Raw genomic sequence first — 23,195 nt, forward strand, 5'->3', positions numbered from 1 at the left:
CGAGTCACATGTCAAACAATACTGTTCAAAAGGAGTCTACTTCGCACAAAACTGTCGATAGAAGCCAGCGTGTAACAGTTGTGTGACTATGTAGCCGGATGAGACAGCTATTAATTCATAATGAGGGTGGGTAATTGAAATAAAAAAACCAAATTTATCAGATCATAATATAATTCATTCATTGTGATAAATCTCTAACAATGTACGTAAATCTTATTTACACAAATAATGGAAGCATCGAATGCTAAAAAATCTAATACTGTAACGCTACATTACATAATTGTATGAGCACGGAACTCAAGAATTTTTTTCTAACTTTTTTGGAGTAACCAGACAATTAAACGCTTACGGCTTATTGTGCAAATTAAGTTTCTTTATGAAATTATTAAAACAATAAAATTTGTACAAATAATAAAAAAAATTATGACGAAAAATGTCTCTTAATAAAATTGCCATTTTATGTAATAGAGAAATAAAAAGTGTTTTTCTGCCACTACACTAGAACCATGTTGAACAAAAACACATTAAAATTACATCTGGATAAATAATGCAGAGGGGCGAAGAAATAGAGATAAGCAATTATACCGCATCCAGGTGGAAGCCAAATGTATTGAAAGACACAGGATCTGGAAAAATTATTAGTGATTTTTTTCTTAATTTGCACAATAAATTTCCTAACATATTTAACATTAAATGTATCGAGAACACTAAACTTTAACAATCTATTGAAGAGTCACACTAAATATCAAATTCTTTTATGAGATAATTTATAATATTTAATAGCGCAGCACACTGACACACACCGTCCACGTTATTGAGTTTCACATATCACAGAATATGCTATGATATATTAGAACACACAGTTGGAGGTGGCTTCTGTTTGAGCTAGGTTAGGCCACAGTGATTCTTGTTGAATTTTTAAAGTAAATACTTTTACCAACTACAATATTACTATGCAACAATGTCAAAATTAAAAACCGGTACGGGTAAACATCAGAAGACGAATACTCAAAGGCATATTTACCTTTAGTTCTAGTGTTCGAAAAATCTGAGAATGCGAATAGATACTGCGAAGATTGTAGTGTTACGGATACCACTGTACTGCCTTAGGTATTGGATAGTTAGGTAGGAAAAGAGAAGTGGCGTGAATGAATCAGCCGTTCCGTTCCATCATTCAGCCGTCACCACTCGTGGTGGTGCTCATGCTCTTTATGACTCAGACCTCATCACGACGCGTTTACCTAAGGCACAGTAAAGCAATCTCGGTACTATCTACATTTGCTTGTGCCCAGGGAATTGATAAGATACAATTGAATGTTTAGTTACCTATTTTAAATAACTAAACGTTCAATTCAACAGTTTTATTATGGAGTTAATTTTAAATAGAAAAACATTTCGGAACAAACATTTTTAACTTCGATTAACCAATAAAAAGTCGACTGGTAATCATACATAATTTTGTAATAAGCTGTATTCTTTCTCCACGTATCGAAAAACGACTCAGTGTTTTGTACGAATAATTTATACGATTTTGGTATCTCTGTGTTTGTGCTATATGTAATAATACTTTAAACCCAACGGTAATTTCATACCTCGTAAATTCTGTAAATTTATGTAATTCTGCGATTTAGAAACCGCTTCCATACTTTATTTTTTTTTCGGTAAATATCTATTCGATTATTCGATCTCTGATGATTATAAAAAACAGCTAATTTCATCAATGCTAGTAAAGTTTTATATCAGTAAATTTGAATGTTACATAGTACTGCAACATATGTGTGTAGAGATCATATACGAATGAAAAAATTGTATATGAACAGATAGTTAAGATGCATATTTAAAATATAAATAAGAATAAAACGTGGTCGGAGATTTGTAACGAAATATTCCACTTTAGCTGGCTACTAACTTTCATGTTTTATATCACAAAGATATTTTTTATACAATTTATCCTTAATGGTTTGGATGTATTTCTTATTGCTATATCAGACAATGTTGTACGAGTTAAAATTCAAAAATAAAATTATACTTTGTCTGACGGACAGAATAAATATTAATAAACATACAAATTCGTATTACCGGAACAAAGATGTGTACATGAATCTGTGTTTTACACTTAAAAGATGCGATCTCTTATTCTTAGATTTATAAATATCGTTTACTCTACGACTTTGAAATTTCCGGTCCGATTTTTATTTACCTTTGACTTTACATGTTTTTAAATTGATTTATCTTTAATCTGTGATTTGTTTTGGTGACAGTACGTTGGGCAACCAAGTAACTCTTATCCGCCAAGATGAGGATAATATTTAAAAAAAATGTTACTTCTGAAACATTTAAAAAAGCCGCTACATATAAGAGCTAAATTTCTATGCAATTGTTGACGCTTCTTACAAAATATTCAGTTGTACACTAAAATATTCATATATTTTTTCATTCGTACATAATTCTTAAAAAATCGAACATTTTTAGTAATGTCATTGTCATAATTATGCATAGTCTAATCGTAAAAATGATTTCATATATAGAATATAACTATTGCATACAAATCATTCCGGTCTTCTATTAAATATATACATTAATTGTTGCGCTATATTGAGCTATTTCATATCGTTACTACATTAGGTTTAATTATTATGATTAAATATTAAAATGCCATTCTTTTCCATTATATTGCCCACTTCATGATGTTTGTTTAGTTGATCTGTTTTTTATTATGAATTTTATCATATTATTCATAAAAGTTGTCAATAAAAGCCTTTAAAAGTTTGTCTTTAACGTTTTCTTTTCAAAGTTGTTTCATTATTTTGGCACAAAAAATCCTACTATATGTCTATACTTTATATCTTTAGGCACTTAGCTAAATGTAAAAAAGATTTAAATGTCAATTGATATATTATAAACAATCTAAAATGTTAAATGTTATGCGACAAAATGAAATAGTACGAAAGGACAGCAGAGAATTCAAGACGATAACTGGTTTTTAAATTTCGCCGGCTAACCAACTATGACAAATTACGATAATTGGATAATTTTTCTGCAGTGCGTTAATTTTATGGTTTTACGAATTTCGTTTTATTTTTACTTTAAATAAATTCTTTAAAATTTTCTATCTATTTAATATTTTTCATAATAGTTGTTAAGCCAGACCATTTTTATTTGACAATAACTGATTTTGCACCAAAAAAATGCTCGTAAAAATTACCCTTGACGTTCTTCTAGAAGTAAATATTTATAAACGTATTTAAATATGAAGAAAAAATGTGTGCAAATAGAAATACACTGCCTGTTACGAATAATGTAGCAACATCTTGTGCATTTTATTTTGATCACGTAATAATAATGTTTAGTACACCTTAACACACCAAGTTTGACATTTGAATCTTGTTTACACATAGTTAAGTATCTAAACCTATAAAATATATTAGTACATATTTACTGATGAGAGCAATTGAAACATACTATATTAATTATATTCAAGACAAAACCAATTTTATTACTTTTAGCTTAGAATTCAAAACAGAACACGGCATTATCTGACTTTTTCAACTACACCGTACTTATAACTAACGATAACTTTTAAAACTTAGATCTAAACGGATAGATAAATACAAGGTGAACTACGATCTATTGAACAATGACAAATCCATAACAGGAACATTTTTATACATAAATATATCTGTGGCAGTATGAAGCACAGAATATATAATACATGAGACAAATAGTAAAATTAAAATTCTCTCTCTGAAAACACTAAATAGCGGAAATACCACATACTCTGTGTTTAATACCCCACTTACTTCTTTAAATTTAATGGTTTCTACTGCATTCAAAACGCTTAAATACATCACGCATAATCAGAGATCGGTTATTTGGATGCATATTTATCTACAGTTTAAGTGTTAGCTTAACACGGAAAGCACTTTTTCAATTAACTCATGGGATGCGAATGGGTGAGTGAAACGGATATCTATAGCAGTTTGAGCACAGGCAAACTCATAAATTTGTTTCATTTTTAATTTATCTATAAGTGATTAGTGAAAGTCTAAGAGATTTTCGAAATATTAAACGACGTATGGATAAATTTGCATTAACTACCTATTATATTTAATTATTGTACATCTGCTCCTGCCGTCTTGTTTGGCTAGAAGTTATTGACCTATCGCATTTTATAGTAAAAATAAATTAGTGATATACCATAGAATGATCACTATATACAGAGTGATTAGAAAATATAAAAGCCATAGAGCTTTTTGCTGACAAATTAGTTAAACATTCACACCTTTAAAGTTTGTATACCTATAACTAATCACTCTGTGTATGATAAGTATCATTATAGTGACGATTATTAAGTCATAAAAATTGCATCCAAATATTTAATCTCAAATAATCATGTTAAAACAATATAATTACAAATCAAATACCGAATAATCCCTCACCTCGACTATGTGACGCCATCTTCTTTGTCACTTGCGACCATTACACGAATATTACATATCTAACATTTATAATTATCCAAAATTCATGCAAATATCAACCGTATACACACATAGTTTAGGTTTAAAACTTAAATGCAATTTTCATTGAATTGAACTTATCGTATAATTAATATAACATGGAATTGGAATAATTTTTGGTTTACAATCAAATATATAATCAGAGATCGGATATATACGAATGCGTAATCACCTAAAGAGTTTACTGAACATGGAAAGCACCTGGAAACTATAGCTGCTTGTAAACGTAAAGGTAATTATGCATACGATAATCCAATCTCTATCGTTATAATCAAAAATATATAATTTTTAAAATAAATTAATTGTACAATATACGTTTTACAGTAGAAACCACGAAGATAACCTATAGTATAATTTTGAAACAGCAAGTAATTTCATATTAATTCTAAGCTCACATGTTGTACATAGGTGACAAGATATTTCAAATTTGTCTAAATTTGACCAAAAATACGTTTATTTTTCTCTTCAATCTGTACATATCTTCGAACAATAATTTTGTTAACATTTTGTACTTAAATAAAAACGTCATTTAAATTTGATTTAGGGCCATTAATAAAATACGTTCGTTCTGAAGAGAGGACATTGCATAATGTGATAAAGGAGTTTAAATATAATTATGAAACACTTAGATATCTGAACAATAGACTTTCTCAATTTCAGATATTTGTTTATTTAAATTTCGCGATAGTTAAAAATCGAAATATATGTTTATCTATTATTTTGGTGGTAGGGGGAGGCCTGGGTGAAGTTTTTGTGACTTCCTGGGAGGTGAATAGTTTATTTAAAAAAGGTTAAATTTTAGGTTACGTATTTTATAAACGGTCCCTTTATTTTAAAACCTGGCAAATGGTTAAAACTCCATGTACACATGTTAATTAACAAACATTTTTCTTACTATATACCATAGAAAGGCGTTTCTTAAATTTTGACTCTTTACCTTCAACTTATAGAAGTCTTAACACACTATAGAATTCTTAAATAGATCATTGTACACACATTTAGTATGTAAAGTCAACAATTATTATCATTATTAGAATTTAATTATTGATATAATGTATAATTATAGTAAATAAATCGAGATATCTCGCGACGAGATCAATTTTTATATAGGCAGTATAGACCTTCAGAGGCAAACAGACAACGAATATAGTCCTCAGTTATTTTTTTAATGACACAATTCAATTCATCAATTGTTAAGAGCCTCAATTTTCCAACGAATTTCAAACTTCATGAACACAGCCTTAAATTAAGCTTATTTACTTAAATCTAGACAAAATACGTGAGATTCAAGCGAAAAGCAGAAACACTGTAAACAATGCTTTTTATATTAAAAAACATTAGTTTAATAGCGATAAGTAAATTATTGCGCTAATTCATTTGGTGTTAATGTAATAAAAAAATTATAATTTATTTTTTTATTTGTAAATATTTTTAAAAGGTGAACGTATTTTATCTGTTATCTTTTATGTTCACTGTGGGGGTTGCATTTGGGTTTTTCGACACTGGCAAAGCCATTTGATGATGCGGGCGTTACGTTCGACCACGCTCGGCGGCTCCGTGTTGCGGTATATTTGCTTCTGTACTCCGGGACCTTGGACCTAGGATATAAATTCAAATTCATATCACATCTCGTAATTACATCAAGATGTCTTCTATCTTTTAGAACAGGCAAAAGAAACTCAGCGGTACGATATACTTTCTTTTAAAAGAACACATGATTGCTTATTTAAATAGAGAAGTGAGACTTGCGATCGCACATCGCGGGTTCGATTTCCGGGATACAATGTATTCATAATTAATGCTCAGTGTGAATTGTAAATCCTTAACTATATAAAAATATATCAATTGTTAATTATATAGAATTACCATTCACAAACAAGTTTCCAGAGAATGAATAGTAGCGTACCATAATACCACACTGCAATCGCCAACTCGCCTGCCAAGAGTGGCGATTCTGGTATATCACCACATAGATATCTTGAGGGGTGGGGGGTGAGGGGCTCATGCTTTGCAGTGGGTGTGTATAAGTTGAAAAAACGAGACGACACAGCATGAAGGCGAACACATCACGTAATCACTCTAAAATCTCGACATGTCTAACGGGAGATAAAAATGTCGGATTATGAAAATCGTGTTCAACGAACTGACATACTGGAGATATTGTCCTATATAAAAAAATCACACAATACCGTATAGTCTGCAGCGGCAGCCAGTTGATTTGAATCGACGGTAGAGGCCGAGGAGAAAAACACGGGGCTCTCCGGAGGAGCATCTCTGAGCAAAGCATCGTACTGCCTTGGCTCAAGGCCAAGACGCTCGAAGAAGTGTCTCAACCTCGCACTGCCTTCCGAAGGGCTGTCCCCAGACTCCTCACCCTCGCATGGCGCCGACGACGCGCTACGGCCATCAGTGCGACGGTACCTGCATCATACATTTTGATTACTAACAAAATTTTTCACAAATTATTTAAAAATAGCTAACCAAAGCTTATACTGTCCAAAAATTATAGGCCTCTCGTTTTCAGGTCAATGTAAGTAAAATGGATTTCAAATGCATACCTCTATTGATTTATTTATTTATATGTAAATCTGCAATGGCGCAGTTAATAGGAGCCAATAAAAGTCTTCATTTGCGGTATTTTTAGACATTACTTCATAAATAATTTAGCTGACAGAGATGTGCCCTCTTTTACACATTGTCATAGTCCAGTAAACTTTAAATTCTTTGTATTTGAGGAGTGACGGAAGAAAACAAGTTATTCCATTTTTGGGAAAAAAAGTTAGCAATGATATTAGACAGAATACTCTGAAATTGAAAGTTAGACTCTAATCATGACAATTCCTTGTTTAAAAATATTGAAGATCAAAATCAAAACATGATACATTTCATATACTTGTGTTAGATATCAAAACACGACATTTTCTAACAGCTTGGTATAAATCATGATATTTTTGTCATTTTGAGAACATGGAAATTTTATATTTTATATATGAGCCGTTTATTTTGAAAGTGGCTTAAGTCACTTTAAAAAAATCGACTTAATAGCAACACTAAATACAATTGAACGGTATCCTTTCATTTTTTAAATATCACGAATTAAAAACGAAGTGACTTATGTCACTTTCAAAATAAACGGCTCATATAAGAATAGATAGATAGAATTTGAAATAAAAAAACTAAATTTCCATACTTAATAAGCTTTTAAAGTTATCTATCTATTAAAATCCATTTTTTAATTGCACAAAGGCAAAGTAGGTGCTAGTTTTTGACTTTGAAAAGATAAACATCATGGAATTATCATGTTTTATTCTGTTACTAGCAATTTTATGTTTTTAGAAATCCGTTTTTGTTTCCAAACCCTTATAGGACAAATAAAAGCCCGAGTGTTTTCTTGTGCTATCTACTGTCAAAAATTGGAAATGTTTCTAATATTCAATAAGAGAAAAAAAATTAGGAATGGAACGCAAATCGGACGATTTTCTACAATTGCTGTAGCAAATATTAAACAAAAAAATTCCTATTTGGTGATAGGATTTTTTTTTGCTTTTTTGTGTTTATTGATTTTGAATAAAAAATCATTTATTAACGCTAAACATTCATTATAAAAGTATTCACCTGTCCGAGATATCTGATTTGGAACGAAGTATCGGTCTAGGTCGGCGTTGCTTGTAGCGCAGACACCTTTGACGCTTGAACGTTCCTAGCGGCGAAGTTACTTCTTCTGGCGGACATATCTGTAATTAAAAATAGAAATTACAAGTTTAGCAAAAAAAAACAGCACATTAACACTGTCTATGTTATGTTTTGAGAGATTGCCTGCCTGATTTGCCATTTGAGATTTTACGAAACTCGAGATAGAAATAAATGAATTCTGGAAAATGATGACAAATATATATGAAGTCATGTCTGATTTTTTAACTTTTGTAATTATAACTCGATTTTTCAATTATCTATATCATACATTAATAATTACAATGGCAAATGACAAATTCGCCTATCTATCTAATACTTTCCAGATCTTATTAGCAGAAGCAGATATATTATTTGGTCTCACACATTCAACCGCTAAATACTTTACTTGTAACTTTACTTATACTTTGTAATATTCAATTTCTGGTTATGACTTCACTGATGGAGCTCACGGGTTAACAATTATACGATTTTATTTAGTTGGTGGGAATAATATGAGAAGGCTCAAGTACATCCAGCGAGCAATGGCGAGAGCTATGGTCGAAGGTTCGCTGTGAGATTGAATCAGAAATGCGATCCGCACAAGAACCAAGGTCTAAGGATTGCTCGTCTGGCAGTGGACGGTGAGCGTAGCTCGTGCAACCGATGGTCACTGGGGTCGAAAAGTTCTCGAGTGGGAGCAATGAGCAGGTAGTAGCAGGATAGTTAAGCCCCCCACTAGGTGGACCGATGACACAGTTAAGAAGTCACACGAGAAGTCGCTGAATGCGGTCAGCGCAAGACGACCACGTTCATCAGTAGATATGATGATGATGATGTAAAAATGATTGCAATGAAATGATAATGTAATTGTTACTGACCTGCGGCGCGTTGACGTACTCCTGCTGTTTGTCATCTATGCGTGGGCGCAGGCGGATATCTTGGTATTGAGGCTGCTTGCTCACCAGCTCGGTGCTTGGCTCGTGGTATCTAATGCGGAAAATTTAATGATAATCAAAAAGAACTTAATTTAAATTTGTGTCAAAATATATACGTTTTAAATATCACATAAACGTATACATCTTAAAATATTCTTTTTAATAACTAATATCAATGAACTCAATGTCACAACATGAGAGTGGAGCACTGATCGTTATATACACTTTCCAATATAAAAAAACATCCACCAAACTTCGGTGCATCGAAATTAAAGTAAAATAAGAGATAATTTGTGACATATTAAATGTTAATAGATACGTAGAGCCGAAATAGACCTATTTGCATATGATTTCCTATTTCTTGCGTGGAGATATTTCATTTTTACGTTATTCAAAGTGATTTGTCAAGCTTCTGAGGTCGCTTAAGAGATGGGAGTTAATAAAGAAACAAATTGATTTTAATTTCAAAAGTAAATAAAAAATAAACAAATATTTAATAGACGATTGAGTAAAAAAAGAATTGTAGCATGAAAAATAATAATAATAGAAACAAAATCAAAAATTAATAATTATGAACTAAATCATGATACCTAAAGAATGCGGCAAAAAGAGGTGTGGAAGGATTGCAAATAAAAGAAAATAGTAAACCAGAAAATATAGAGAATGATAGAAGATATGGTAAAAAGAGTAATAAATTGTACTGAAAATTATTTGGAACTAGGTCCCTGTCATACATTTAAGCTAGGGAAATTATTAAAAATAAATCGCGAACGTTAATATACATGTATATATGCGGCTTAAATTTTATTATTTATTCCTTTCGCCGAGTAACGGTCAGCTAAGATTTCTGTAAAATCTTAGCTCACTGTTAATCCACAAGAGGAGTAGAGAGTGGGTGTGGGATAGTTAGTATGATAGTCTAGTGACTGACCTAGTGTATTCCCTGGAGTTGGCGTACTCCTTGCGGCCCACGTTGAGGCACTTGAGCGGCGTCTTGTACGTGCAGTCGTAGTCGCCGTAGTCATACATCGGTGGCTCGTCCTGGAACTGAGGCGGCGGCGCGCTGGCCTGTTTCAAATCACGAAAACTAATTTAAAAACTAAAATTATGGCAACGTATTCTATCACTAGCCACTATACAGTCATACAACAATAATGCAAGTTTCTTTCTGTCTTTCTCTCGTACACACGCACGCATATACACATTATTTCACATACATGAAACATTTACTTATCCCATACAAATTTGTCATAGTTTCGATAAATTAGCAGTGGTAGGGAGGAGAATTGACTGTTCCTAGATCCAAGCGGAACAGTATGCTCAGCATAGGATGTCCACCTACAAGGTGGACCGACAATTAAAGTCTTGGAAGCAGATTGCTTCTGGCCTTTCCCATTGGAAATCTACGGGGTGCCCTATATTCATAATAATAAGTAAATCTCATCTTTGAAATTATTATCTCATGACCTTAGGGTCTGTCTTTATAATCTTTAGTTTCTATACGACGAGTTCGAGGTATTAAGCAAGCATTGATATCTTGGCGTTGAATTCCATTTAAGTTGCTAGAAGTCCATTTATTTATTTCTATTTAAGCTATTAAAATTCTATGGGGGAGGCCCGTATTCATCAGTGGTCGTCCGGCGGCAAATGATGAAATGATGATATTTAATCTATAAGTGGATAAATAATACTAAATTTTGATTCATTGGGGGACGGACTTATAAATCTACAAACATACAAACACTATACGTAACATGGTTAGTATGAAGCGGTGTAGGGGCATATCCTTTTAAGCTGGGATCTGCTAGGTCCGCTTAATCACGTTCCTTTGTAACTATATAGGGATGCCTATACTAGTCATAGTTAGCCATACTACGGTTGAAATGATAAGCATAAGACTTTTTTTATAAGTGGAAATAAAAAAGAAAAAATTGTGGTAATGGATGGGCACGTACCTGGAAGTGTATGCCGACGCGAGGATGTGTAGTGTAGTGTGGCGGTGCGGGGTTAACGGGCGGCGGGGGAGGGGGCGAAGGAGCTCCGTCCTGGAACTGAGGAGGCGCAGACACGTAGCACTCGGGGGGATCCCGGACACGCACGCCGTAGCGACTGGTAACACATCACATGGTCTACGTTAAACACGTGTATGGATTGTGCAATGTTAAGTAATATCCGGTAGGCTATATCAGGATTTATTAAATAGAGATTTATTATAAAGAGTCCTTCAAAGCCTTCAATGCTTTTTCCTCTTTTTATGCCTTTTTCTGTTTAGGGTCGCCCATTCTTATTCTGCACTTATACTGATTTCAAATCATGATAAATAAGCGACCTAAAAATATAAAAATCTGAAGAATGAAGATCAGACAATCGACGATTCAGTATCCCGACACCTTTATGCACACTATGTAGCACCTTAAAAATACTAACCCTAGGAAATCTCTCCCACGGATTACTCTGTCTAGAGGATCACAACCCTAAGCATTTAGACTAAAGGTGCGAGAAGAAAGGGAATTATTGTTTTAATGTAGACATGATAGGGAATAGAATTCACTTCCAAATTCATTTTTCTTATGTTATTTTGGATTGTTGTGTTTTTTCGGTTTTTGAATTTTTAACGTGGTGATATGAACCATTCTTGTGATAACTCTTGATATCAATGAGAGCATCATTTACATCTTTGTCTCTTAGGCTATTTCCGGCGGTCGTCATAGGTAGAGAGGTAGAGTAAGCTTATTATAATTTTTACAGACCTACGTGACCATTACGAGCGTAAAAGTCCAGTAAGAGTTTTTTCATAAATATAAAGAGGCACACAAACCAGACCAAAGTCACATCTGGCTGAAAAAGCTAAGGATATAGCATTAGAGTGGTGTTCAGTACTACGTCATTAAGACAATTTTAATAGTATCTAGAATTGTTAGAGATAGAAGGAGTAGTATCATACCTGGCGTGATCATGCTGCGTGGAGGACCCGGAGTCGGCGCGTGGTGCACGAGCGTGTGGCGGGGCGCTTCGCTGCGTGTAATGTCCGCTCGACCCTCCGGAGTCCCTTGCGAAAGACGACCCGCAGCGACTATAAAAACCGTGTTTATTTTTGTCATCATTACAGTCGTATGAGGTCCACAACTGGACATAGGCCTCCTTTATAGATTTCTGTGCAACCGGTTGGAAGCAGTCTTTATCCAGGGTCATCGGAGGAACTTAACAAGGCCACCGTTAATCTTGTGCTTGGACGTCTTACACCGCGCCTGACGGTCGCTGGTCTCTATTCAAAAACCTGAAAGCCTCAACTGCCATCTAGTGATGAGACCGTTGGCCTGCTGCACAACTGATGATACATGATATACATACATGACACGCAGCATGTACACGCCCTGTTTCTCTTTCTTTAACATGATTCACTTATATCATACAGTCAGTGTATTTCAACAAAACAAGTTTATCAGATACCAAACATAATTTTACAACCCATGTTGTATCGTGTCTGAAATGTTAATAGTTAGTCCTATTTATTCTCATTAAGGTTATCGTAGTTGATATATGTGTAAAAGAGAACATCGAGACAATAAAAAATTAATCTGAAATATTTCTACACAACGACATAACACTGTTCTGGTTTGTAAAGATACACACTCACATAACAATACATATATGTGATTTTTCATTAATTTTTTTTGGAGTAAGCAGACATATTTTGATATTCACACTAAGTTATTACCTGTTATAAGATTGGTAGTTCTCTTCCCCAGGCGAAGGATGTTCGGAGAAGGCTTCGCAAGAAGATATCAAAGACGAGTGATTAGATCTGTAACAACTGTCAATACATATTTAATATGACAATAACTAAGCCAATTCTTCCCAAACATTCTTCTATGTATATGATGTTAATGCTGCTAGCCTGGAGGTTTTTGAACTGAGTTCGCAAAACTGAAGGGTCCGCGAACTTAATAAAATGATGAAGCACGGAAATGATAGCCCGATTTTACAGACGAAGACAAAGGTAGGCAGTATCCGGTTAGCTTCAAGAAAAAGCAAGCCAAAAGTATTTGTCGCGTTTTTTTATCACAAGCCCCGAAATTTCAACAGAAATAGTATCATGTCACTTCCTACGTTAAAAAGTCGAACAAAATTCCACATATATACTGTAGATAAATTTAACATAACCCGTTAAAAATTTTGTTTCGATTTTTTACATAAAATACAAAGTTACCTTTTCTTTAACGTATAATATCATTCGATGCAATATTGAAGACATAAATACACAAAACTAATTATTGCTAAAAATACTAAAAATAAAATACAAGAAAATCAATATTAACAGTATTCAGAATAAAATACACGTAAGTAAAGTTTGCATTGATGTCATTAAACCGATACATAAGGTATGATTGAAAAATATCATAATCTAGGAAATATTTAAAAAGAAGAAAATTTTTTTAATACTTTGCTTTAAACGCCAACTTATCTTAAGTTAATAAGGTACTAAAAATATCAAAACCAGACAATTCAATTCTCTCTTCTGTAGTTACCTGGTGCCTTTGGAGGAACAGGAAGCTGTACGGTGGTGTGCGGAATGACGACGTCGTCTCGGAGACCGGCCCAGCGTGTCGGTACCGCCGACAGTAGCTCTGGAAACGAACAGTATATATTATTTAAGCTGCTTAACATTGCCTAATATTTTATTTATATTATCTTGTCGAGCTAACATTAAAATTTGTCAACGATTTTGTTCATAAGTGTACATATCAGGAAATGTCACAACTATGAATCAAACGCGTACAAAAATATTTACATAAAATTTATAATCTAACTTGACCTAATGATTCTGTTCACATCTCTTTCAATGTACCTTTTTTTGTAAAAAAAAGAGATTCATCCTTTTCAGTTTCAGTTGAGTTTTAAATTTTCATTTATTTACGAATATATATAGATAAAGTGAAAATGTATTTTTACTGAAGTCATTTAGAAAACAGATCACATGTCCCAAAAAACCTTGATTGTACGAAACTTGTGAACATTACATATTATTTGACGATGTTTTGCATCCGGCTAACGGAAATGTGCCGGCGTCGACATACAAGATTAGAATAATAAACTTTGTTAGAGATGGTCGTTAGAAAACGCTGGATGCAAACCGCTTCTAACCAGTGCTATAGTAAATTTGTGAAATGGTCGAAGTCCAACAGTGGATATCATACGGCTGAAATGATGATGTGAATAAATATTGATTACGTAAATTTAATTAACTCACGGTTCTGGGTAGGATTGCGCCTGCGCATGCAAATCAGGCAGTGACTTGTGACTGTTGATGTTTGTACAGCCGTCTTCTTCCCGCATGCTCGGTTGTGAATGGGAGTTCGATCTGGAAATTGACAATTTTCTTTAGTAAATCAATATGTTTAATGCTTATTGAATGTCTGAAGCGAAATAGTGAATGTAAAAATGTCTAGTGATGGTAAAAATTTTACAAAATATACAGATATATAAGGACTATGTTTAGTTAAAAACAAAGAATCCTTAAAGACAAATCTCGTGTTACGCACCTGACGTACCGCGGCGCAGAGTGCGCGTATTGCGCTGGGGGACTGATGGCACCAAGCTGTTCGGCCGGAGATCCTTGCCCACTGAGCACCGGCTCAGGTAGTTCCATTTGTTCCGGACTCGAATGTGGACTTGCTGTAGGCATGTCAATCATCAATATGACAAAATATCCTTCACCGGTAAGAGTGAAGATTCACCATTTTAACCAAAAAGGGAGATTAGTCACTAAGACAAGGTACCTTTTACATCTATAACCGATCACCCTATGGAAACACTCATTTGGACGGCCTTTCGCAAAGAAGTTCTAACATTAACATTTGCAAAATCTATTTATCTATGGAGCTATTTCATATAATTCTTAATATAATTTCTTTTCAAAAAAAAACAGATTTCTTTTTGGTACTCACGTATAGAGTAAGTATTTTTAATGATCACTTCGCTTGGCCTCTGTCTCGGAATGACAAATGACTCCGGGAAGAACACTCTCGCATCTCCGAAGCTCACGGGTCTACTCTCTCTGTCTGTCTCGTGGCGTTGCGGCTTAGAACCGGATGTGCCGGACGACGAGGTACCGGAAAATGTTCCGGAAGTGTGTTGTGAACGTCCTTCGCGCTCAGGATACGTCTCTTTTTGCCGGCGGCCATCGGGGTAGATTTTGTGCGCTATAAAAAATATATTGGAAAAACTATTAATAAAAAGCGTTTCTACGATAGAATATCCGTCGCGATTATAAGCTAGACATTGGGAAAACCTTAAACATTTATTTATTTATGAAGAGGTACAATATATATAACGCATAAAGGTTTTCTGGAAAAATATATATTTTCATAGAACTCTAGCAACCACTTCCACCCTCTACATAAATTCATGAATAAACGACTCGACTGATTTTAAGTACAGTTTGATGTCATAAAAAATAATTGCACGAAAATGTCACCGATCACATTTAGACACTTTCATTATTCTGGTAAAAGAATAAAGAGAGAAATTTAAATTTGAAATCAATATAACATTTTTACTTTTTAATAATGTAATTCTATAAATTACATAAATTAATTAAATTTATTTAGAATTTCATGGTTAAAATCTTTTACGGCCAAATTCTTAACAGGTAACATTCTAACTGTACATATACTCTTGGATAATGCAAATATGGGTAGGAATATGTGATGAAATTCTTATCTTCTATAAATTCATTTTGGATTTACAATAATTTAATTGACCAATAGATTATTTTGCTAAATCATAAATATTTTGTTTTTGGGACTGAAGCGCAAAATGTGAACTGACTTTTAAGCAACATTACTACTTACTGATAGCATATCCCGGCGTGTACACGTTCTCCCTGCTGTCAGAATGTTCCAGAAGCCTGCGCAACGTGTTCTGCAGCCCCTCACCAGCGCTCACCGCCCGTCTACTGCCGCCCGTACTTCTTGTTGTACCGTCTGTATAAAAAAAATAAGTAACTACATGATAATTTGTAGACATTTTTTGCAGGCATTCTGATTTCAAAATTTGTCCATTCCCAGCTCAAATTATTTTTTTTAATATTACGACAAACTATTGCAATATGGATGAATAATTTTTCAAACTGAATATACAAATTATTTACTAAATGAATATATAATCTTTAAACGAATGAAATTAACCGACATAGCCCAGCGGATTAGCAAGTTAAAGTAGCAGTGGAAAGACCATGTGGTCTGATCACGCAGAACTGTTGGCTGCAGGAGGGTTAAGGTCTGAATTAGACCACAAAACCGGTGCACTGTGCCTTAGGTATACGCCCGGCGAGACGGGGCGTACTTGATGCTCCGTTAGTCTGTCAGTCACCACCATCGCTTGCGGCGCAAAAACGAGGCGGGAAATCAGACAGGATGGATATGAAACGAAGATATGTAGATCGCTCTACTTCTTAAGAAACCTACAACCTCAGAACACATACAACAATAAGGACAGTATAGTTGGGAGAGGAATTGGTGAAAAGCCGGGATGAATACTTACACGGATTGCAACAAGCATCATTGTTGAGGGTTCCCGAACTGACTAGATGGCAGCCGCCGGCCGCTATCGCTTGGCTCAATCCGCTGCTTACCTAATCATTAGCAAAACCATTAATATACTCGTATATTCACTAGATACTAATAGCGTTTATTACCGTATTTTAATTGAACAATACCAGAAAAGCCATATGCACATTAAAGCTACGAAGGTCCAGCGAGATGATCTGAAAAGAGCCTACGGCTTATCTTTATTAAAATATTATTTATTTCAGCCGTAGCACGTCCTCTAACAAAGGCCGTCTAATAATAAAGCATTTCCAATAGTACATATTGGAGGCGGCCTGCGTCCAGCCTCTTCTGTCGTCTTTAACAAAGTCGTCTGTCCATCTTTTAGGTGGACGTTCTTCACGACAAACTCAGTCAGGTTTTCTTTGTGATCAGTTTTGCGTCCTTAATAAATTGGTGATATCCTTATCGTCAATTTATTGCCAAACTTTTCCCAGAATCTTTCGAATTAAATACACAGACTAAATGCACAGAATTACCGGTTATAATATAAACACACTTACTCTCAATGGTAACTCTTGCTTCCTGTCGAGAACAGTCTCCGATTTGACGTAGAAGGCTTTGGTCTCCGCCAGAAGCTCCACCGCAGACTTGCGCTTTTGCTGGGGCTGCGGCGCCAGTGACCTGGGTGCTGCCATGCCTTCCTTCTTGCGCGGTAGTTTGAAACTAGCGAACAATGAATCCGCTAAGCGGCGCCTGAAAAGACGGAAGTTTTTTTGCTTCAAGTAATAATAATTAAAATTGCCTTTTTAATTTCATTTTCAAAAATATTTAACTTTCAAATTCCTATATTTTGTATAAAAAATACGAGGAATTATATCTCTTATTTACGTCAAATTGATGAAGTAGATATATACTAATAAGTAGATATATACATATATAACTATATAATTTGAAGTTTTACCACGTTCATTACACTTCGAAACCTATTCCACATTTTCATTTAAAACTGTAAAAATACCTTCGGGGTTTAAATGTCTTAGGCAACTTGAATTTACGACTTTTTAAAACTATTTTGTAGATGTTTTTTTATTTGCTGCATAGTTTTAGAGAACAATTAGGCAAATCAGAACATTGAATGTCGTCGATGCTTGTACAACTGTGTTTAAAATTCAACATACCAATTCTATAATATAAATGTAGATTTCTCTAGATACCTTCTTCTGATAGTTACCTAATTCTGATAATTCTTATGAACTTTTTTGACTTGATGTGTCAACATTGGAACATATTTGCTATTTACGTGTCAAACCGGACACTTAAACTTACGTAGCTATTAAAGACATTCGTAAAGATTGCTGAACCTCTTCAATACTAAAAGTTTTAAAAAAAAAATCAACAATTTTTACCTACACATGTAATGCCAGAAGTTTTTTTGGCTAAAGAAACTATTGAATGAACAAAAGCAGATTAATTTTGTAAATAAAACATTGTGGTACACTAATTTGTGGCTGTTCTATTGAAGGAGGCTTTTGTAAGAATCTATCGTGACATAATATCACTGCGACCGACCGCTTTCTCACGGAGAAACAGTTATAAATAGGTGAGAGTTTTTCAAGAGATCCATCTAAAGGCAGAGGCATTGTTACCTCTGCCCACGATTAACGGGATGTGACTTATCTTTTTTTGTATTATTTTATCAATGGCACTAAGTATTATCGCAGATAGGTAACAGTAACAAAGAATCTTTGGCGAGAAATAATCAAGATTTCTCTGATTTCAGCAGTTTTTCTTTAACTTTTGTTAATAAAATTATTCGTGTTTCTACAATTCGTTTTATTATTCTCAAACAAGCTAGCGACGTAGTTTATTTTTATTTTTTGTTAACAACTTTTTTGGTTTTGATTGACATCAAATCTTTATTAAATAGTGACTGGCGTTTTTATTTACCCTGTGGTTTGTATGGGAAAATAAAAGTGTTTTTTCCGTACATTTTATTTTCTCGCAATATTTCAATTTTTTTCCTTATAAGAACCTTTATTGTGTCTTAGCGAAAATATGAAACATTAGATTAGCTAAATTGATAGAGTGGTTCTCAAGTTTTAATCTTAGCGACACTTCTATCAATAAATATTTGTTTAAGTAGATTATTATCTTGTCTTACCTCGGCGGCGATTCAAAAGACCTCGAATAGGACGTGTCAGTCGCGCCCTCGAACTTCTTGCGCACTTCCTCGACCTTCGACCAGCCCGACTCGACGTTGAGGCGACGCGTCAGGGGTGTCGCTTGTGACGCATGCTTGGCGAGCTCCTCCCGGGTCCGCTTGACGGACACCTCAGGGATGTGGTCGCGGTGCCGCGACCCGCGATTTTCCTGACATCGTTCGATAAACTGCCGCCGCCGGAGGGAGAGGGTTGCCGCGTTGTGGTGATCGTCTTCGTCGAGACACCTACGAATACGAACAATTGAAAGCATGCATGTGAACAAGGCTTATAAAATTACGAATCACATTATCATTTAAAAACAAAGACTGGTTGGATGCAGCCTGCATCCAGCATTTTACATTTTATTAACTAATTCACCATACTTTTTTATCACAATATTATTTTGCTAAACATTGGCTTGACAATAAAAGCCGCGGATGTTGTTATAAATTTGTACAAAACGGGCTGTACCAATTTATTCGTGTTATTATCCACTTAGGGTCACTTACATTGACCACTCGTGTACGTCACGAGAAAAAAGCCAGAATCTGATTGACCATTGACCGTATGTGTGAAGACTTAGCATCCTAGATGTTTACTGCGGTTGAATTCTCTTTCGACTCTCTAGATTAGGTTGAGATGAAATTATCTTAATTTATTTATAACATTTTTATTTATATTATATTAGGTTATTTTTGACAGACGGAGGCTATCACTTCAGGGTGGATATATATTGCACGTTTACGAATTTTACTGTACAAAATGTTATGTTGATATTTCAAACAAAAATTAGTTAATTACCATGACTGAATAAATAGTATACGGACTGAACATTAAGAAAATAAACGTAGAAAGATTTACATCAAATTAACATTTTAACTCTTATATACGCGCGAGTCTCAGCTTCTTTAATATATTTCTCGTATGTGTAACTTCTGATGTAATATTTTTTAACAGTACAATAAAGCAGTATACCGTCTCCCGCGAACGAAGAGAACAAGCCATAAAAGCGCACGTCGAATAAGAAAAAAAAAGTTCGGAAATGGCCGCATAAAACAGAATCAGGACAGAGACCTCGTAACAACGTAATAGATACATATAAAATGCATAAGACCTCCTTGTTCTCACAAATTCAAGGCGCCGGTCTATAAAGTTAGGCAGCTTTACGAGCAATCGACAGTTTCATTTTAGAGCTTTGGGGTCAGAGTTTGAAAGCTCGGAGAATTGAAAGTGGTCATGGTACGGAATTCGTAAGTACACCCAATGATTACGTAGACTCAACAAGTATAAATACTGTTGTAAATAAATGACTATGAAAAACAGATGCGCATAACTAATATCATTTAACCAAAATCCATTTTGTTCTTTACAAGATATCGTAATCAATAAACACCGAGCTTACTATATGCTTGTCCTTTATAATAATTATTTAAAGGTTAGCAGTTTTGTTCGTTACTGTTGGGTGTATGTAATATTTTCATAACAAATAAATTACAAACATTGGTTAGCAGAAATGAAAAACGGACTTGATTTCATCGAGCAAGCAAACCTTATTTTTGGTATCGTAGATATACATACAACACAACATAGGCCTCCCCCATATATTCCCAATAGGAACAACTGGAAGCGTCCTGCCTGTAAAGCGACTTTTGACAATGACAATATGGTCGTCTGTCCATCCGCCTTGTGGATGGACTTCTTACGCTGCCCCTGTCAGTTAGTGGTCTCCGGTAAAATATACAAGGCGTGTCTCATATATTTACCTAGCAGGCTGCGCAAGATGCGAACGACAGGGCTGGTAGCAGGAGAGGGCGGCCATGTCGCCGGCTGAAGGTGCCAACGCGCTCGCTTATCATCATTCGCTCTCCGCTGCTAATGGGGACTCACTCGCTGCTATCTCTTTTCACAGCGCCTATAGACAAAATAAACATTTTTTTAATTAAAATACATCAACGCCATTTTTAATTAATACATGCCAGCACATAAATGAACAAAAGCTTGACCTATTTATTGTAATATTTATAAATACATAAAAGATAGAAAATTATTTATCATTTACTTTTAAATTAGTAGTAGTTTCTTCATTGTATTGTTATTAGGTGCACAAGTTCTCGTTGTTTTTAATAGTTCAAGTTCAGCTTCAAGTGTTCTTCGATTTTGGCATATCCAAAAGCTTAGACATATAAACAAACCGCTTTGATTGTTATATTAAATTCTCTTGAAATGGTATGTTTTTTTTTTGCCTTACTACCATATAGCTATCATAGAGTAACTATACTAGCTAGCAGTAAGCTATGTTACTTTTTGCTTAAAGTTAATGGCGTTCATTTATAATCCGTTTTTTAAATCTTCTCTCTCAAATTTTATTTAGCGTTTTGCAACTATATGATTTAAAAAATGAACAAGATATAAAACTATTGTTACAAGTGTGTGTCAAAATTATCAATTGTTATTAACAATACATAAAGGTTAAAAAACCTTTAAAGTAGCTACGGTGTTCGAGGATTTCTTTCTTATTATTACTACATTTTTATATATACATACCTTAATCAGTTTTTTATAATGATATCGTAAATACTATCCATACATAATTGGTTTTAATTAAACAATACAATCCAGTTTTTAGAAAATACAACATGTATTATTGTGCAACTGACTCTTTTTCATAGTGTGCTACATTATAATATTTTTACTGCCTTAATAACCCAGTTTATTATATCTCTAATCTAATTTAAATAAAAGAAATTTATTATTACTAATAATAACTCTAGTTTAAGGGCCACGGAATATATATATATTACTATATTTCTCACAGACTGCAATATAGGTAGTAAATAAAATACAATATAGATTAGCCGACAGTATTTTTTCCAAATCTTTTCTTTCTATAAACGATGTTTGGTCATTAACATTAATAGTTCCACCAAGTTTCAAGTGTACTGAAGGCACTTAGTATAAGCCTATTTACAGTAACTAAGGTCGACAGTAGGTCGAATGACAATTTAGTCGAAGTCGCGGGATTTTACTGTAGCAATCTTTGGGAGAGATCTATACCTTGCAGAGGCCGTCAACCGGCTTTCATGGTGAAGTTTGATAGATTCCTCGGGAGTTTCGGCTCTTGATCGGCGTTCAATATTTTACCAATTGAGAGATTTATAAGCTGAGCCGGTTATGTGGATGCTCCATAGAGTGCACTATAGCCCCCAAGTTAAGCTTTCTTTCAATGTACGTTTAAAATTCCGATAAAAGTGTACAATAGAGGGCTGAACCACGTCCAAATAGTTTCTCTCCAAATATATACTCTACACTTGTGTGCAAATCCAAAGAAATGTGGTTTCAAAATTCTAGCCCTTTTAAGTAATACATCTTTAATTACTCATAAGAACCAAAGTCGCTGACGTAGCTCGAATTGCTCGTCTGGTGTGGCAGTGGGCGGGGCATATAGGTCATGCAACTGACGGCCATTGGGATTGACCACAAGCCCATAGACACGGCGTGGGTAGACTCTCCACTAGATGCACCGACGACTTAGTCAAAGTAAAACAAGGACTAATATATAGCTACTTCCGCTATATAGCAGTGGTCGTGCAACGAAGTGCACCGCCCGCCAGCTTGCTGATAAATGCACATTAGTGCCAAACACCGAGTGAGTGAGACTTGGCACTAATCGGTGTAACATTACTCCTGAAGATGCCCCGTGGAGGGGTGAAGCACGTGTTGAGTGATTTAACGGTGGTAATTGTGTAATTCGCATTGTTTGCCACACGTGCATTTATCAGCGGGCTGGCGGGGGGTGCACTTCATTGCACGACTACTGCTACGTAGCGGTAGTAGCTATATATTAGTTCTTCGCTTACTTAGGATGAACTTCCACAAAGTAACGCCTGAATCTATTAGAGACTTAGTCAAAGTTATGGATAGTCGCTGGATACGGGTAGCGCAACAAAGTCATACAAGCGATTTCTGCGGGATATGCCCTGCAGTGGCCGTCTGGCGATTGACGACATATTTAAGTCGCAGATGGTCTCTGAAAATAAACGTAGGGAAATGCGGGCAGTGCATGACCAGTTATAGTAACGATCTTCAGAGGGGAGCTCTGCCTTCCAGTGGCGTCCATCGCTTGATGAAGTGATGGTGATGACTTATAAATTAATAAGGTACAGTAAGAACTATGGAAACAATCATAGTCAGTGAAACTGCTCTTAATGTGCGAATATATTTTTACATTAATACATTAAATTAATAAATCAGTGCATGAAGGCAGTGAAGGGATACAGGCGGTATCGTTTACACGCGACAGCGTACGGACTGACTAAA

The 23,195-nt window shown here is 34.7% G+C and overlaps 1 protein-coding gene across 1 annotated transcript in view; it reads right to left on the bottom strand.

Annotated features, from left to right (window-relative positions):
* Window positions 1-3,151: 3,151 nt before the first annotated feature.
* Window positions 3,152-23,195, bottom strand: part of LOC137925372 (uncharacterized) — an 89,543-nt gene continuing 69,499 nt past the window's right edge. Inside the window, exons 2-18 of the mRNA XM_068768804.1 lie at window positions 20,642-20,790; window positions 18,839-19,123; window positions 17,238-17,430; window positions 16,670-16,760; window positions 15,979-16,110; window positions 15,073-15,327; window positions 14,668-14,800; window positions 14,376-14,486; window positions 13,654-13,752; window positions 12,843-12,938; window positions 12,069-12,197; window positions 11,080-11,233; window positions 10,056-10,192; window positions 9,068-9,176; window positions 8,133-8,251; window positions 6,707-6,938; window positions 3,152-6,115 (exon numbers count right to left, since the gene is read on the bottom strand). Coding sequence (XP_068624905.1) covers window positions 5,987-6,115; window positions 6,707-6,938; window positions 8,133-8,251; window positions 9,068-9,176; window positions 10,056-10,192; window positions 11,080-11,233; window positions 12,069-12,197; window positions 12,843-12,938; window positions 13,654-13,752; window positions 14,376-14,486; window positions 14,668-14,800; window positions 15,073-15,327; window positions 15,979-16,110; window positions 16,670-16,760; window positions 17,238-17,430; window positions 18,839-19,123; window positions 20,642-20,697 — 2,460 coding nt within the window. The 5' untranslated portion in view covers window positions 20,698-20,790 and the 3' untranslated portion in view covers window positions 3,152-5,986. The remainder of the gene's footprint in view (window positions 6,116-6,706; window positions 6,939-8,132; window positions 8,252-9,067; window positions 9,177-10,055; window positions 10,193-11,079; window positions 11,234-12,068; window positions 12,198-12,842; window positions 12,939-13,653; window positions 13,753-14,375; window positions 14,487-14,667; window positions 14,801-15,072; window positions 15,328-15,978; window positions 16,111-16,669; window positions 16,761-17,237; window positions 17,431-18,838; window positions 19,124-20,641; window positions 20,791-23,195) is intronic.

The sequence above is a fragment of the Battus philenor genome, unplaced genomic scaffold, assembly GCF_028537555.1.
Source record: "Battus philenor isolate CCGP_79_NKW_IND1 unplaced genomic scaffold, ilBatPhil1.0.hap1 SCAF_27, whole genome shotgun sequence".
Lineage (NCBI taxonomy): Eukaryota > Metazoa > Arthropoda > Insecta > Lepidoptera > Papilionidae > Battus > Battus philenor.